This window comes from Anabrus simplex, chromosome 1 (assembly GCF_040414725.1).
Source record: "Anabrus simplex isolate iqAnaSimp1 chromosome 1, ASM4041472v1, whole genome shotgun sequence".
NCBI lineage: Eukaryota > Metazoa > Arthropoda > Insecta > Orthoptera > Tettigoniidae > Anabrus > Anabrus simplex.
In genome coordinates this window covers 40,417,974-40,433,022 of record NC_090265.1, presented here as the reverse complement: position 1 = coordinate 40,433,022, position 15,049 = coordinate 40,417,974, and the positions used below count along the sequence as shown (strand labels likewise).

The window sequence follows — 15,049 nt, the reverse complement described above, 5'->3', positions numbered from 1 at the left end:
AGGATAAGCACTGATGAGCGTGATGATTGCTTTCTCATAATGCAAGCTCTGTGATCGACACACAACAGATGGGAAGGCCAGAAATTGTTTGCAATAAGTATGGGATAGGAACATCAAAGAAAGGACAATCAGAAGGGGTTGTATGAAGTGGATTTGAAGCCCAAGAGACCCACCACAGGACCTCTGCTTACACGTGAGCACCATGCCTCTTGGATGCAATTTGTCAATGCTCACTGAAACTGGACTGTGGAGCAGTGATGCTCAGTGCTGTTTATAGATGAAAATCCATATTCTGTTTGAGGGCACTGGATGGAACGGAGAGAGTATGGAGAAAGTCCGGGGAATGTTATTCACCCTGTACTTTTTTCTGCAAGGACCATTCAATGGAGGCTCTCTGAAGGTCAGGGCTGGGATTAACCACCGCTGCAGGCACAGAGTTTGTATTTGTCGAGAATGGAAGTCTGAAAGCCCACTGTATGTCAAGGAGATTTTAGTGGATCATGTGGTGCCTTTTGCACCTGTCATCAGCAAGAACTTTATCCTGATGCATGACAATGCTTGCCCACACATTGCCATTTGTGTATATGAGTACTTGGATGAAGTCTGAATTGAGCGCACGGTGAGGCCTGATAAACCATGCCTGGGATATGCTCGGTAGGCATGCTAGGAGTTGTCCTCCTGACACACTGGCTCAATTTCAGGCTGCACTCCAGACAGAATGGGAGCTCATACCACAAGAGAACATTCAAGATTGCATTCTGAGCGTGCCAGATTGAACCACAGCTGTAACTGTGGCTAGAGGTGGTAATACCCACTACTGAGGCATTGGAAATGTGTTGAAAATACACTTAAGAAAATGGAAATTGCAACACCATGAAGGCAGTGGTCGTTTGTGTTGATTTTCAAGATATGGAATGATGCCATGTAGGTATGTAAACGATCAAAGTTTCAGACCCATTGGATTGTTGCTACAGGTCTCCCAAGTGATTGGTCGCGGAGGAATCAATTCCAGTATACGGACTCTGGTGTAGCGTAGTTGACTTGCAGTCTGTGGAGTGAAGTGTTCCCCGCCAAACATGCCTTGATGACAGAGAAGAGCACACTATCAACAACTGTCACCGTTTGAGAGGGCTCGGATAATTGGGCTGTGTGAGGCTGGATTATCGCTAAGGACTGTCGCTGCACATGTTGGCCGACAGGCATCTACGGTACAACGTGTATGGCAGCAGTGGTCAAATGAAGGTACCCACACTCGTAGACCTGGCACAGGCCCAGCGTGATGGACAACTGTGAGAGAGGATCGCCGCATCATTCGGATGGCCCGGATGGAACCCCATTCAACAGCAGCGCAAATTCGAGCAGCTGTGGCACCCCATGTTACACAACAAATAGTTGGTAATCGCCTGCGTGCAGCTGGCTTACGAGCCCATGTCCCTGCATAAGGTTTTCCATTGACCCCACAACAGTGATGTGTAAGGCTGGCCTGGTGCCGAGAAAGATCGATGTGGGTCGACGAATGGCATAGGGTCATCTTTAGTGATGAATCGCGCTTTTGTCTTGCCCGCAGTGATTGCCGGAATCGTGTGTGCTGACGTACCAGGGAGAGAGGCCACCCAGATCTTATTGTCGAGAGGCACACAGGGCCAACACCAAGCATTATGGTCTGGGGAGCTATTGGCTTTAATATGAAATCACAATTAGTGCTAGTTGAGGGCACCATGACTGATCGACAGTACGTTGATAGGGTACTCAATCCAGTGGTTGTCCCTATGATGGCGAACATTGCTAATGGGATGTTTCAGCAGGACAATGCCCAGGTTCACACTGCACGCATGTCCAGAGAAGCTCTCCACGACATCACACCTTAGAATGGCCCGCCAGATTCCCGGAACTCAGTCCTACTGAGCATATGTGGGACATGATGGGTCGACAACTGGCCAACCATCCTCAGCCACCCACCACTCTGGAACAACTGACCCGTGCAGTGCAGCGAGTATGGGCCACAATTCCTCAGGAAGCAATCCAGGGCCTTATTGACTCCATGCCTCGATGAATTCATCAATGTATTGCAGCTCGTGGTGGGCACATCCTGTATTGATTGTTGTCCAAACTTGCAGTCAGAGGGAACTGAAAGTGTAATCATCGAATCACAACCAAACACTCATCCTGCATGTTCAATTGCAGCAATGTAGCACCACTCTTTCTGGGTGTTGCAATTTCCATTTTCTTCAGTGTATGTGGACAAATGGACTGCATACGAAATGGAGCAGAGCTCCAGGTTTGGACATTTCCAAATTCATATTGGTGGACAATTTTCAGAATTATTGAGCTGAAACTTTCCAAATGGGCTACTTAATTTAAAATAGATTGCCATATTGTTTTAATGTTATAATATTTGATTTTTACCAAGTTTCAAATGGACTAACATTAAATTTTGTGAGAAATACATAATGGTTTGCTTTTTTCCCAGTGAGTGTAGGATCAAAACTGACGTTCATCAGTAACTGTTTGCAGATTTTGGATAAACATCATGCGGGACTGTACTCGGAAGAAGGGAGATAAGTTCAGAACAAATAAATATGATACCAATTAGACTTTGACAAACCCAGTTGTGTTGATTTAGCTTGTATTAAGTCGCCAACTCACCCGGCGTTCCTGCAACATCCTCTACTGCTGTCACAAAATAAAAAGATTAGGCCATTTGATGGATGTACACTGGTTCAGTATAACATTTACTACATTACTCAGTTATTGTTCGACTAAACAATGTTCTCTTGTTTAAGTATGAAAACAGAATCACATTTAAAAAACAGAGGAAAAAGTTCTTAGACTGTATTATGAAATACATGTATAAGAAGGTGATACATAATTATTATAAATGTCCCTTTACTGTTACACATAGCATAATAAACAAGGAAACACCGTTTAACACAATAATACTTTGAAAGTGAGAAGCAAAAAGGAAAAAACTGATGAATACAAAATCAACAATTTAGCAAGGTCCTCCTGCTTGGAATATTTCTTTTTTTTTTTTTTTTTTTTAATTTTAAAGTGTTTGATATAGAAGTAATTTTTTAAGAAAGATTTCCATCTATCCTTACAATTAAGGTACTATCAGGATGTTGGATTAACAAAATTCTATGGACAGTGAATTTTAAGAATATATATATTTGAGTTATATAAAATGGCAAATACAACATGAAGAAACAACTATGTCTCAAAAATGTACAGAACTAGTTAATATGCTGGCCTTTGATCAAAGGAGTGCCAGGTTCAATTCTCTGCCAGGTAGGAATATTTTATCAATAATAAATAATAATAGTAATGTTATTTGCTTTACGTCTCACTAACTACTTTTACGGTTTTCGGGGACGCGTTGGTGCTGGAATTTAGTTCTGCAGTTCTTTTACATGGCAGTAAATCTACCGACACAAGGCTGTCATATTTGAGCACTTTCAAATACCACCAGACTGAGCCAGGATCGAACCTGCCAAGTTGGGGTCAGAAGGCCAGCACCTCAACCGTCTGAGCCACTCAGCTGCAAGTTATAAATCTCATTCCGTATTGACGGTTGTCACTTTACAAATAAAAGTATTTATTATATTATATTATATTATATTATATTATATTATATTATATTATATTATATTATATTATATTATATTATATTATATTATATTATATTATATTATATTATATTATATATATTGGCCGAAAAATCAAAACAAATTGCCTGGGTTTTGCTGACGATTTAGCATTACTAGCAGTGGACATAAAAGAAGCAAAAACCCAAATATCAGAACTTCAAAACACTGCAAATAAAATTGGCCTCAAAATATCATTTGAAAAATCAGAAATTATGCTTCAAAAACCAACACAACTAAAAGAAGTTACCATAAATGGTAATAAAATCAAAATAGTAACTAAATTTAAATATCTTGGAGAAGTAATAACACATAACCTAAATGAAAAAATCTCAATCCAAACAAGAACAAACAGATTAGCTAAAGCACAAAAATTAACATGGGATATCTACAAAAAGAAATGTCTATCAATAAATATAAAAATAAAACACTACAACACAGTTATAAAACCAGAAGTACATATGCAGCAGAAACACTTTTTTACCTGAATAAACAATCAAAGACTGACAGATTTCAGAAAATTGAAAGGAGGATTGGAAGAACCTGCATCAACAAAAAATACCAGAAAGATGGACAGTGGCGTTTAATACCTAACAAAGTCGTGTACAAAGAGCTCGAACCCATTACAGATACTATGCGTAAGAGGAGACTGGGATTCTTTGGACATATCATGAGGATGCAGGATTTGAGACTTCTGAAACAACTAGTACAGCACAATCTCGTCTCAAAAAATACCACAACAGAATGTAAATGGATCAGAGAAGTAAGAGAGGATCTGAAGGAAACAGGCCTTACAACAGAAGACACCAAAAATAAGATAAAATTGAATACAAAACTCAAGAATACAAACCTCTGCTCTACCCTTACACAAAACAAACCAACAACACGCATATTTTTGACTGAGGAAAGGGCACGAAGATCGGAGTGTCTGAAGAAGTACTGGGAGGACTGCAAAGCCCAAACAATCTCTTCAAACAGACCTGAACGACGGACTGACTAAAGTGATCCTATGTGGTCATAAATGAAGAAGAAGATTATATATATTATATATTGATTAGGAGGATTTTATAAATACTTTTATTTGTAAAGTGAGCCACTCAGCCCGGCAAATATTTTATCGAAGTGAATGATGTATGCCTACTAAATCCAAGGTAATCTGTCTCTCCAGGCAGCTAAAATAGACTAGTCTAGTAATGTAGTCATCCAGCCAGCTCTCCCAATTTACACAGGAGACTCCTGAATTTTTACAAAATTTCCTGACCTCCCAATCAGTTAATTCTTTCAGCCGATTTTAAGCAGTGACCGCAGAACTTGCAACATGTTCTGAGACTCCCGCCATTTTAGAGTGTTCTTCAAAGGCTGAAGCTCCTTAAAACAAAATCTCACCACCATCATTACTCACTGTAAATGCCGAAAGTCCTCTTACTGGCCGTTATGAGCTGCTCACCATGCGTCTCTTAGCTGTTGTGTGGCTGAAGTCCTGTTCTCACTGTCAGCTTTAAAATGAACAGTGAATGAACCCTTGTGTTGCATCATGCTTTTTGTTTGCTGTGGTCATGATTGTGGTGTTCAGTGTGGCTTGAATAAATTCAACTGTGAACATTTAGTAATGTATTTGTGTTTATAGGTGTCGTGAATTATTTGTTCAAATAAAAAAGCCAGAGAAAATGCTGCTTTCTGTGTAAGAATTAGTTTAATTTACCATATTGGTCATAATTACAATACGGCATGGTGTGCTCATTCAAGGTTTGATGTTACATTATGGCAAAGAAATAATCCCAATTTTCTGAAAAAATTGGAACCAGTTCTCATGTATTTGTGACTCAAGGGAAATCTTGTATTTAGGACTCCTTACCCATGTGATTTTTTGGCATCATGCGGCGGGAAAAGTGATGTTTCGACAATCTCCCGATTTTTTGTTTTTTAAGGTTGGCAGGTATGTGTAGTCTAGAACATGTCGTCATGGTGTAGGGGTAGTGTGCCTGCTTCTTACACATAGGCCCTGGGTTCCATCCCCAGCCAGGTCAGGGATTTTTACCTGGATCTGAGGGCTAGTTCAAGGTCAAGTAATGTTCACAGGTAAACAAGTTCAGAAACTACAAGGTAGCTATATGCATCGGGGTAGATGATAACACTAGGAAGATATGGGGAAGAAAATATGGAGAGAGAAGAGAAAAAATCATAAGGAAGATACTGGAACCAAAAATATATTTTTTTTTTTTTACATTTTGGGGCCTACATCACACCAACACAGGTAGGTCTTATGGCGATAATGGCATAAGAAATGCCTAGGAATGGGAAGAAAGTGGCCATGGAATCAACTAAGGTACAGCCCCAGCATCTATCTGGTGTGGAAATGGGAAACCATGGAAAACCATCCTCAGGGCTGCTGACAATGGGGTCACAGCTGCCTGCCCCTAATCACATGGCCAACTCACCTGGTAAAAGATGAAGTGAAGGCTGGGAGAGATGATCAAGGGATGAACTGTACAAAAAAATGATGATCTTGAATAAAATCAGACTCAAGGGCAAGATTTACTCAACATGTGATCAATATGGACATGGACAGAATGATCAGAAGAGTATGGGAGCCAAAGGATAGGATGAAATATGAGAAACAAGTGGGTTTTTGAACTCAGAAAGGACTGAACTGAGATGAAGATCACAGAGGAAGGGAAGGCGAATTTAGAAAATACAGTATGTACACTCCAACCAACATGCTGGAGCTCAATGTCAGAGGAAGGAATAGGGACAGGATAGAGAAGCACCAGTGGCAGAGGAGAGGGAAGAGGATGCTGAAAATCTCAGAGGAAGAACAAGAGAGAAGGAGGGTGTAGGTGAAGAGGTTCTGGAAGGAGAAGAGGAAGACCCAAGCCATGACAGAGCTATTTGTGGTGCTACAGAAGCCATGACAAAAGAAGCGTGCTGTCTAGTAATGTTCACAGGTAAACAAGAAATCAGATAGGATATTGAGAACACTTGAAGCTAGTGCGATGAGTTGAGTGTCACAGACAGACCTCCTAACCCAGAAAGCAAGCATTTCTGAACCTACTGATAGAAATTATCATTCTTGTACACATGAGGTATGTGGCTGGCACCATAGTGTAGGGGTAGTGTGCCTGCCTCTTACCCAGAGGCCCTGGGTTCAATTCCCAGCCAGATCAGAGATCTTCACCTGAATCTGAGGGCTGGTTCAAGGTCCACTCAGCCTACAGGATTACAATTGAGGACCCTTCTGATGGTGGGATGGCAGCCCCGGTCTAGAAAGCCAAGAATAACGGCCGAGAGGATTCGTCGTGCCGACCCCATGACACCTCATTATCTGCAGTCCTTCAGGTTGAGCAGCAGTCGCTTGGTAGGTCATGGCCCTTCAGGGCTGTTGCGCCATGGGGTTTGGTTTGGTATATGAAATATGTATTCCTGAAGTTCTACCAGGCAGTTTTGAAACAGAGTGTGTAGATGTTAAAAACAAGGAAAGGTAAGTTACAGCTCTCTTTCCTTTCAGGATGGCTGCCTCTCCTTCATATTCTTTCATTCTTAATGCTGTGATTTGATTTTTGTGCAGATTGTAGTTAACCATCTCTGTACTCAATTTGCATCACCCTCAGAATCTCAAAGAGCAATGTTATCAAATGTCTTTTGACTGGTTGGTATAGTCTGCTTAACTTCCAAATATATTATATTATTTGCACAGCTCTTTTCGATAAACTGTTCCCTGTAAGTGGTAGACTGAGCTAATCTACAGTTGTCATAGATTAGAGAGTTCCTGCCATATACTCATCTATTTATATTCTTTAGTTTTACATGAATTAGTTTACTTTGTAGGAATATGACTTCCCTCTGTGAAAATTCTAAGTGCAGTGGCCAAAGGAACTGTGGTGGGAAGTAGTCTTCAATAAATCTGCACTATCAGTCATTTAATAGTAATGACTACAGCAATGTAAATATAAAAGCGACAATTCTCATATTTCCAAATAGTTCAGGTCGAACCCACTGTCCAAATAAATACATTGGAATTTCTTCTGAAGAATAATTTTGTAATTTTTGTCTAATCACAAGAGCTCATCAAATTAGCATTACTTCAATACAAAGGCAATGAAAATGCAGACTAACATTCATTTTTAAATTTCTGCTCCAATCATAAACAATAGATTTTACTTCTTTCTAATGACATAACAGTATGCATTCATTAAAACTTAAATTAACCTCAGTGAAGGCTGGAGGAACTTGCTTTTAATGAACTCGTGCAAGCATTACATGGATTACTATATCTAATTCTAACGCACACATATAAATATATATATATCATGAAAATGATCTTTTTCAATTATTTATTTAAAAACCATAAGCTGTATGGTACTTATGTCCTATTCAGTTCAAAATATGGAATTTTCATTTGGGGCAAGAAACTCTTGTAAGCCCATACATTCAGTGATCATGACAACAATTATGGGTCTACAACACAAAGCTATCACCACCACAAAATTTTATTGTGACCTCACTAGAGGATTTCTACAAAGACCTGAAAACCCTTTATGTACTGTTTATTTTAGAAGTCAGCAATGCAGAATAAGCAATAAATTCGTAGTTTCTTTAGCCATTACTGTATATACTCCAGTTGGACTGTATTACAGCATTGTTATGAAACACACTAAATATGAAAAACAGTACTTCCTCAAATTATGTTGACTGATAACTGAGTGATAGTCTCTGTTACTTGAAGTTCATAACAGTTTTAAATTTCATATACATTTTTTTTTTTTTTAAGTACGGTAAATCTAAACCTATCAGGCAAGTAACATGACCTTTACGAAGGTTGACAACCATGTTATATCTTCCAAACATGTGGCATCATGGTAAATAAATATGTTTCAAAGCCTGTGTCAAACTCTACTGAATGTCAACCATGTCTTTCCAAGAGTCTCTTTCTCTGCTGGTGCCATTATGGACTTCGTGACCCTAGCGAGGGGCCCTTACAGGGTGCTACCAGACGAGTCAGCTAGACCAGAGATTTTTAAAGAGATGTTACTCCTCTATCAAAATGCGAGTGAACATTTTGTCTGGAATATTTATTCCTATATGAAATACTCTGAAGTAGGGAAGCAGATATGTGTTTGTTCGGGCTGAGAAGAAACTGAGATAGAACTGGAATTTTGAGGAGAGAATGTATTTATCTGAAGACAGCAATGTATGAAGATGTGGAGATTGTCATTGTCTTTGTGTTTTCATTTTTGTTCTTGTGTCCTCTTTGTATTGCTCCTTCTTCCTATGCTCACCTGATACTGGCAGATGTTGCAAGCCGAATGTAGGAATAAACAAGCTTCCTCCATATGATCAAAGGCTTGATCTACTATTGTTGAAAGCAGTCCTCCTATATCCTCTTATGCTGATTTTTACAATTTGCATTATGTCGCACCGACAGAGATAGGTTTCTTATGGTGACGATGGGATAGGAAGTGGCCGTGGCCTGTAAGGTACAGCCCCAGCATTTGCCTGGAGTGAAAATGGGAAACCATTGAAAACCATCTTCAACACTGCCTACAGTGGGGTTCGAACCCACTATCTCCCAAATGCAAGCACACAGCTGCGTGACCCTAACCACATGCCCACTTGTTATGCTGATTTGGTGGGCCTAGTACAGTCCACAGTTTTTCTGTTAGGGTGAACTCCTTTAGCTTTTAGTAGTCTCCTACTTCATCTACAAAGCAGAAGTTTAAGTTGTGGAATGCCTCATCTGTTTGTTGTTTTCCCATACTAATAATTCCTTCAGTACTCCATAATACACATACAGTACTTTGTGAAAAGCAGATGACTATTACAACACTTAGGTGCCTGCTGCTTATTCCTATTATATTCCCTATTTTCATAAAATATACCGATATTCTTGTCCTAATTATACCCTTGAGGTCCAAAATCATACGAGGACTAGTTTTGATTCATTCTCTTTTTCAAAAATGATTGTACTCTTTTCTCCACAATGCTAGTGAACATTTTGTCTGGCATATTGATACCTATATGAAATATTTTGATCCTTGCTCGTAGTTTGGTGTAAAAATTTCCTCTGTCTAATCAGAAGTTATCTTACTTAAATTTCGCATCAGTCCTATACCTTCCTGAGGACTGAGCAAGTGGCCGCGTGGTTTGGGTCACATGACTATCAGCTTGCATTCGGGAGACAGTGGGTTCAAACCCCACTGTTGGCAGCCCTGAAGATGGTGTTCCGTGGTTACCCATTTTCACACCAGGCAAATGCTGGGACTGTACCTTAATTAAGGCCATGGTTGCTTCCTTACCATTCCTTGCCCTTTCCTATCCCATTGTCACTGTAATACCTATCTGTGTAGGTGCAATGTAAAGCAAATTCTAAAAAAGAATATATACCTTCTTGAAGTAATTTATCCCTAGTATGCCACTATACTATTTTTAAGTCACTTTTGTTGCTTTTGTACACAAATTCACTATTCATATTTTAACACAATTTACTTTATTATGGAATAATCACACACTGCCATTTAAAGTCTGCTCAGAACTAAAACTTTCAGCACTATTCCCCTTTTATATAATGAACAAAAGTAACTGATGAGCTTGTGCAGCCAACTTAATAAAAATTACTTTCAAAATTATTCACTCAGGCTATTTTAAGATACTGCTGTTCATATAAAATTCTCTCCACTATCACATAAGTTAGTTTATTCTCCTCCTCTGCTTCCCAGAAGTCATATGATTTATCCAAACTGATTAATATTATTGACTTAAAAATATACAATAAAGATCATTCATATGATATTGTTATATTACTAATTTCTAGATCAGGCTTAATGAATACATGAGTTATATACAAGATGAATGATTTTTGAAAACTATGAACAGCTAATCAAGTTTTCTTGAAAACAGAAAGAATGCAAAACATATAAATGTGCAGGCTAAGTATACATCTGAATTTATATGAAGCAGCTGTAATGGCCAAACTCTTATAGGGCATACCGAGAGCAGAATAAAGGCAACATAATTAATCTAGCAAAGGAAGAAACTGAGAGCAAACAACTTTTGTTATCTTTGAAACAACCTCTAGTAAAAGTTCTTGGAGAAAAGTAGCTTGATGGTACACATAATATTTTCTGTAAGTAATCTGATATTGGATCTTCATAAACTTTTAATTACATAGCCATTTGCCAAGCTAATTGATCCATGACTGTCCACAGATTTTGAGCCTTTTTTCAGCTTTTAAAATCATCAGTGCAATTTCTTTTTTGTAAAGAAAATTCTCCTTCAACTTAACAGGAGAGACAGGTATTAGTTATTTTGTTGTGTACTTGTTGAAGAAATTTAACCTTGTTACTGACATTTATTAACCACACCCGGGCGACTGGAGTGGGACATTGACAATGATGATGACTGGCATATATTGATCTAGGAGACAATTACAAGAAAGGAAGTAGTTGTCTGGCTCTCTCCTTATCCCAAACTTTCTACAAAACGAGTTCAATATATAATGCAACACTTTTCTTTTCTAAAAGCAGGTTGGTTTTATTGAGGATTCAAATACACCATGTTATTCTTCAATCCTTTTTGCTACAATACCCTATTTTTCAACATAATCTCCATCCAACCGTAATGTGAGGGCCTGTATGCCTGTGTGGTACCACTCGACTGGTCGATGTCAAAGCCAATGTTGTGCTGCATCGATAACTTCCACATCATCCACATAGTGCTTCCCGCAGAGTGCATCCTTCATTAAAACAAACATATTGAAGTCAGAAGGCAAGGGATCCGGGCTGTAGGGTGGATGAGGAAGAACAGTCCATTGAAGTTTTGTGAGCTCCTGTCGGTGATGTGATTATGAAAGATGCCTCGGCCAAAAACTCGCCATGCTTTTGTACATTACCAGGTCTCCACAGACATTTTGCAAGTGCCTATGAATATCTGTGATCCCCTGGTTTTCTGCCAAAAGAAACTCAATAACTGTTCTCTGTTTGGTATGCACCTTCATTACAGATGCCATTTTGAAGGCTAGTTATAGTGCTGCCACCTACAGAAAATTAATGGAATTAATGAAAATTAATTAAACTCTACAACACGAAGTGGGAATTCAAAGATGTCTGAAACAAAATTCCAATTTTTAAAAACCAAAATTGGCTGAGAAATAAAATGTGTTGCATTATACACTGAATGCTCTTCGTATGTCAAGAATACAGATCTTTTGCTTGGAGAGGTCTCCACAGTGAGTATTGATACCCACTCCACTGGAAAAGCTGGGCAGTAGAAATGAGCTTGTTGAGCACTGAGAAGAAACTAAACAAGACGAACTGGGATTGACAAAATGAGAGCTCATGAAGACTTACTGAAGATGCCAAGTTTGCAAAAGTAAGTCATATTAAACGGTACTGACTAATTAAAGACACAGAATTTGTTACTGCCCAACTTTGGGTTTAAGCTTTTCCTGTTGCTCCGTTGACTCACAATTATCTACCATAGTTTAATCTGTGTGTTCCTATTCTCCATCCTGTTTGCCTATTTTCAGATGTACACTTTTATAGCCCCATTCTGTAACATAATACCTGAAGTGAAGTTTAATACCACACTTTGAAAGCACAAATTCTTATTTTTAGCCATTATAATTTGACTTATTCTTAGCCTAAAATAAATTCTTACTAATCTTTTCAAATTATCTTCCCTCCCCTCCCTAATTTTTCTCCTCTCTTCCCTGCATTTGCTTTGATTCTTCTTATCTCATTAATTTGGCGAGTCTGAAGTGGTATTTATATTCTTACCCTTCTCAAGCAGATATGTTATTAACTAACATTGGCAAATGAAGTAAAGGAAGTAGCATATAAATGGCAACATACTACACTTGAAGGCCCACAACACCATGAACAACAGCAACAAAGGCACAAAGCGGATAAAGGAACAAAAAACACAGAAAAATGTCTGTGAGGCTCTACAACAAGGAACTTTGGTAAATTTGTTTTGTCAGCAATTTGGCATTGCTTGTTGTTCTAGAATTGATCTCTTTGATAATCTAGGACCATAATCAGCAACACTGATGTTCTTGGAAGACAACTGTTAAGAACCCTAGGGAATGAATGCCTATAATGTTGATTTCTGACCTGATCAAAATACCACACCCACTCCTATTAATCCTTTCTTGTTTTTCTCATCCTCTCACTACTGTATACAGTACCTGGCTAGTTTATCTCTGTTAGTAGAAGTTTCTCCCCTTCTTATCCAGCAGTCCTTCTGTTCTGCAACTCACTGCTCAGTACAAGATCTCTTGGCGTAGTCTCTTAGTTTTCATTATCCTTTATTAATGGTAGGCTACTTACTATATTGATTTTCATTGAATCATTTACTTCTTTACTGATTAATTTGGCTAGATTTGTTTCTCTCCTGTGGTATATAGGTTCATACCATGCCTGTAATCCATTTCCTCCAAGTATTATTGTGTTGTCCATTGTACAATGATTTACTGCAGCCTTAGTTGTAAGATTAGAGGGTTGTAGGGTTGGCCCTTACATGTGGACTGGTCATCCGCCCATGTAAGGGGCCGCTTAGTAATTTAGTTGGTGTGCTTTTAGTTCTGTCTAAAATTGTTCAGTTTCACTGGGTTTAATGGTTCTTTGTTTTATGTAATGAAATTTTGAACATGTATCTGAGCTAAATGCCTGCAATGTTCAATAAATTACTTACTTACTTACTTACTTATTTACTTACTTGCTTACTTACTGCAGCCAACACAGGATTACATTTCATGGACATACCATACAGTCAAACCAAACACTTTCTAGAACTATAAACAACATACTTTCTAGCTGGCTCTGTAGGAACTACATTTGAATTCCTGTCAAAGGTCAACTAATGACACTCATCACACCTTCTATTCAGACACTAAAAATGTATTTATATTAAAACTCAATGAATCAACAGCTTTTATCTATTTATATAAAAACTTACCACAATAGTTTTCATGTAGTTTCCTTGTTACAGACTAAAATCAGATCACTCGTGAAATGTTTAGTCAGTCTAAATATGGGGTAGAATAAAGAAAGCAACTTACTTTTATCAGTTTCCTTTACCCAGATCTTTAGATGATCACGAATTGTAGGCAGGAGTACTGTGTCATTAAGGGTACGCTCCCTGAGCTGAGCCATTGTGAAGACCCTATCCGACACGACGAGATGTCGTTCCAGGATTGGGCGGACCTGAGATGAAAGAACAATAGCATGTTAACTCTTATCATTTGTCAAGGATATTGGTCATAAACATTACTTTTATCCATTAGCTACTTCAAGAAAGACAAAGACAAATATATGAAATAACATGTCCTTTGAAAACACACAACTGTTTCTTTGATGATGGAAGTATGAAAGCATAATCTAAAATCATTGTTCCTAGTAACTATATTAGCAAGCAAGCTTGTAGTTTGCAAGACTAAATCAAATCAAAATCAAAATCAAAATCTCTTTATTTGCAAATGAGGTGTCTACCTCAGTGGCAAATGGTACACTAAAGTACATTATTGTCAAGCACTAAATTTTAAATTAACAAGAGAAGAAAAAAAATTCTTAGAATATAATATTATACAATTTATGCTAACAATTTTTTCTATTAAGCATACAGCTCATCCTTAATAAATTATTATTGTTTACAAAATTCTACTTATAATATGTCCTGTACTTACAAACATGTATTTAATTTTGCTATAATATTATAACAATTTAATTTTGCCTGTTTTGGTTCATGTTTGTGGGTTACTGTAGTCACGTCCTAGTTCGTGAACCATGGGCAACGGCTGAGTGGCCTAGTAAGTGGTCCTGAGAGTCGGGATACAAATTGCTATGGAATGGGAGTGGGCATCTCGGACATATTCTGAGTCCTGGCCCTCCTTGTGCTCAGGTGGCTAGGACTATACAATTCACCGGTGGTCCATAACCCGTTAGAGAAGAGATCCTCACTTGGACTATGTGCAAGTAGGGCAGCATCCTGCTTCATGAATTAACCGAGCTCAGAACACTTTAAGCAAGCCTCGGACCTATGGGAGTAATGGAGTCCCACTCCCATTTGACTGGCGAGGGACTCCTTGGAAACAACTTGGCGAACGAAATGTAATTCGATGGGGAGCTATCAATATTAATGGGGCTTATGGAAGAAAGAAGGTAGAACTGGCTGAGTCAGCAAAAAGGATGCATCTGGATGTGCTAGGAGTAAGTGATATTCAGGTAAGGGGAGATAATGAGGAAGAGATAGGAGATTATAAAGTGTACTTGACGGGTGTCAGAAAGGGAAGGGCAGAGTCTGGAGTAGGGCTCTTTATCAGGAATACCATTGCACGCAACATAGTTTCTGTTAGGCACGTAAATGAGCGAATGATGTGGGTAGATTTGTCAGTGGGAGGAATTAGGACAAGA

At 38.6% G+C, this 15,049-nt stretch overlaps 1 protein-coding gene across 1 annotated transcript in view; it reads right to left on the bottom strand.

Moving 5' to 3' along the window:
- Window positions 1–15,049, bottom strand: part of Fas1 (fasciclin 1) — a 219,556-nt gene that overhangs the window by 21,865 nt on the left and 182,642 nt on the right. Inside the window, exon 11 of the mRNA XM_068226527.1 lies at window positions 13,699–13,843. Within this exon, the coding sequence (XP_068082628.1) occupies window positions 13,699–13,843 (145 nt within the window). The remainder of the gene's footprint in view (window positions 1–13,698; window positions 13,844–15,049) is intronic.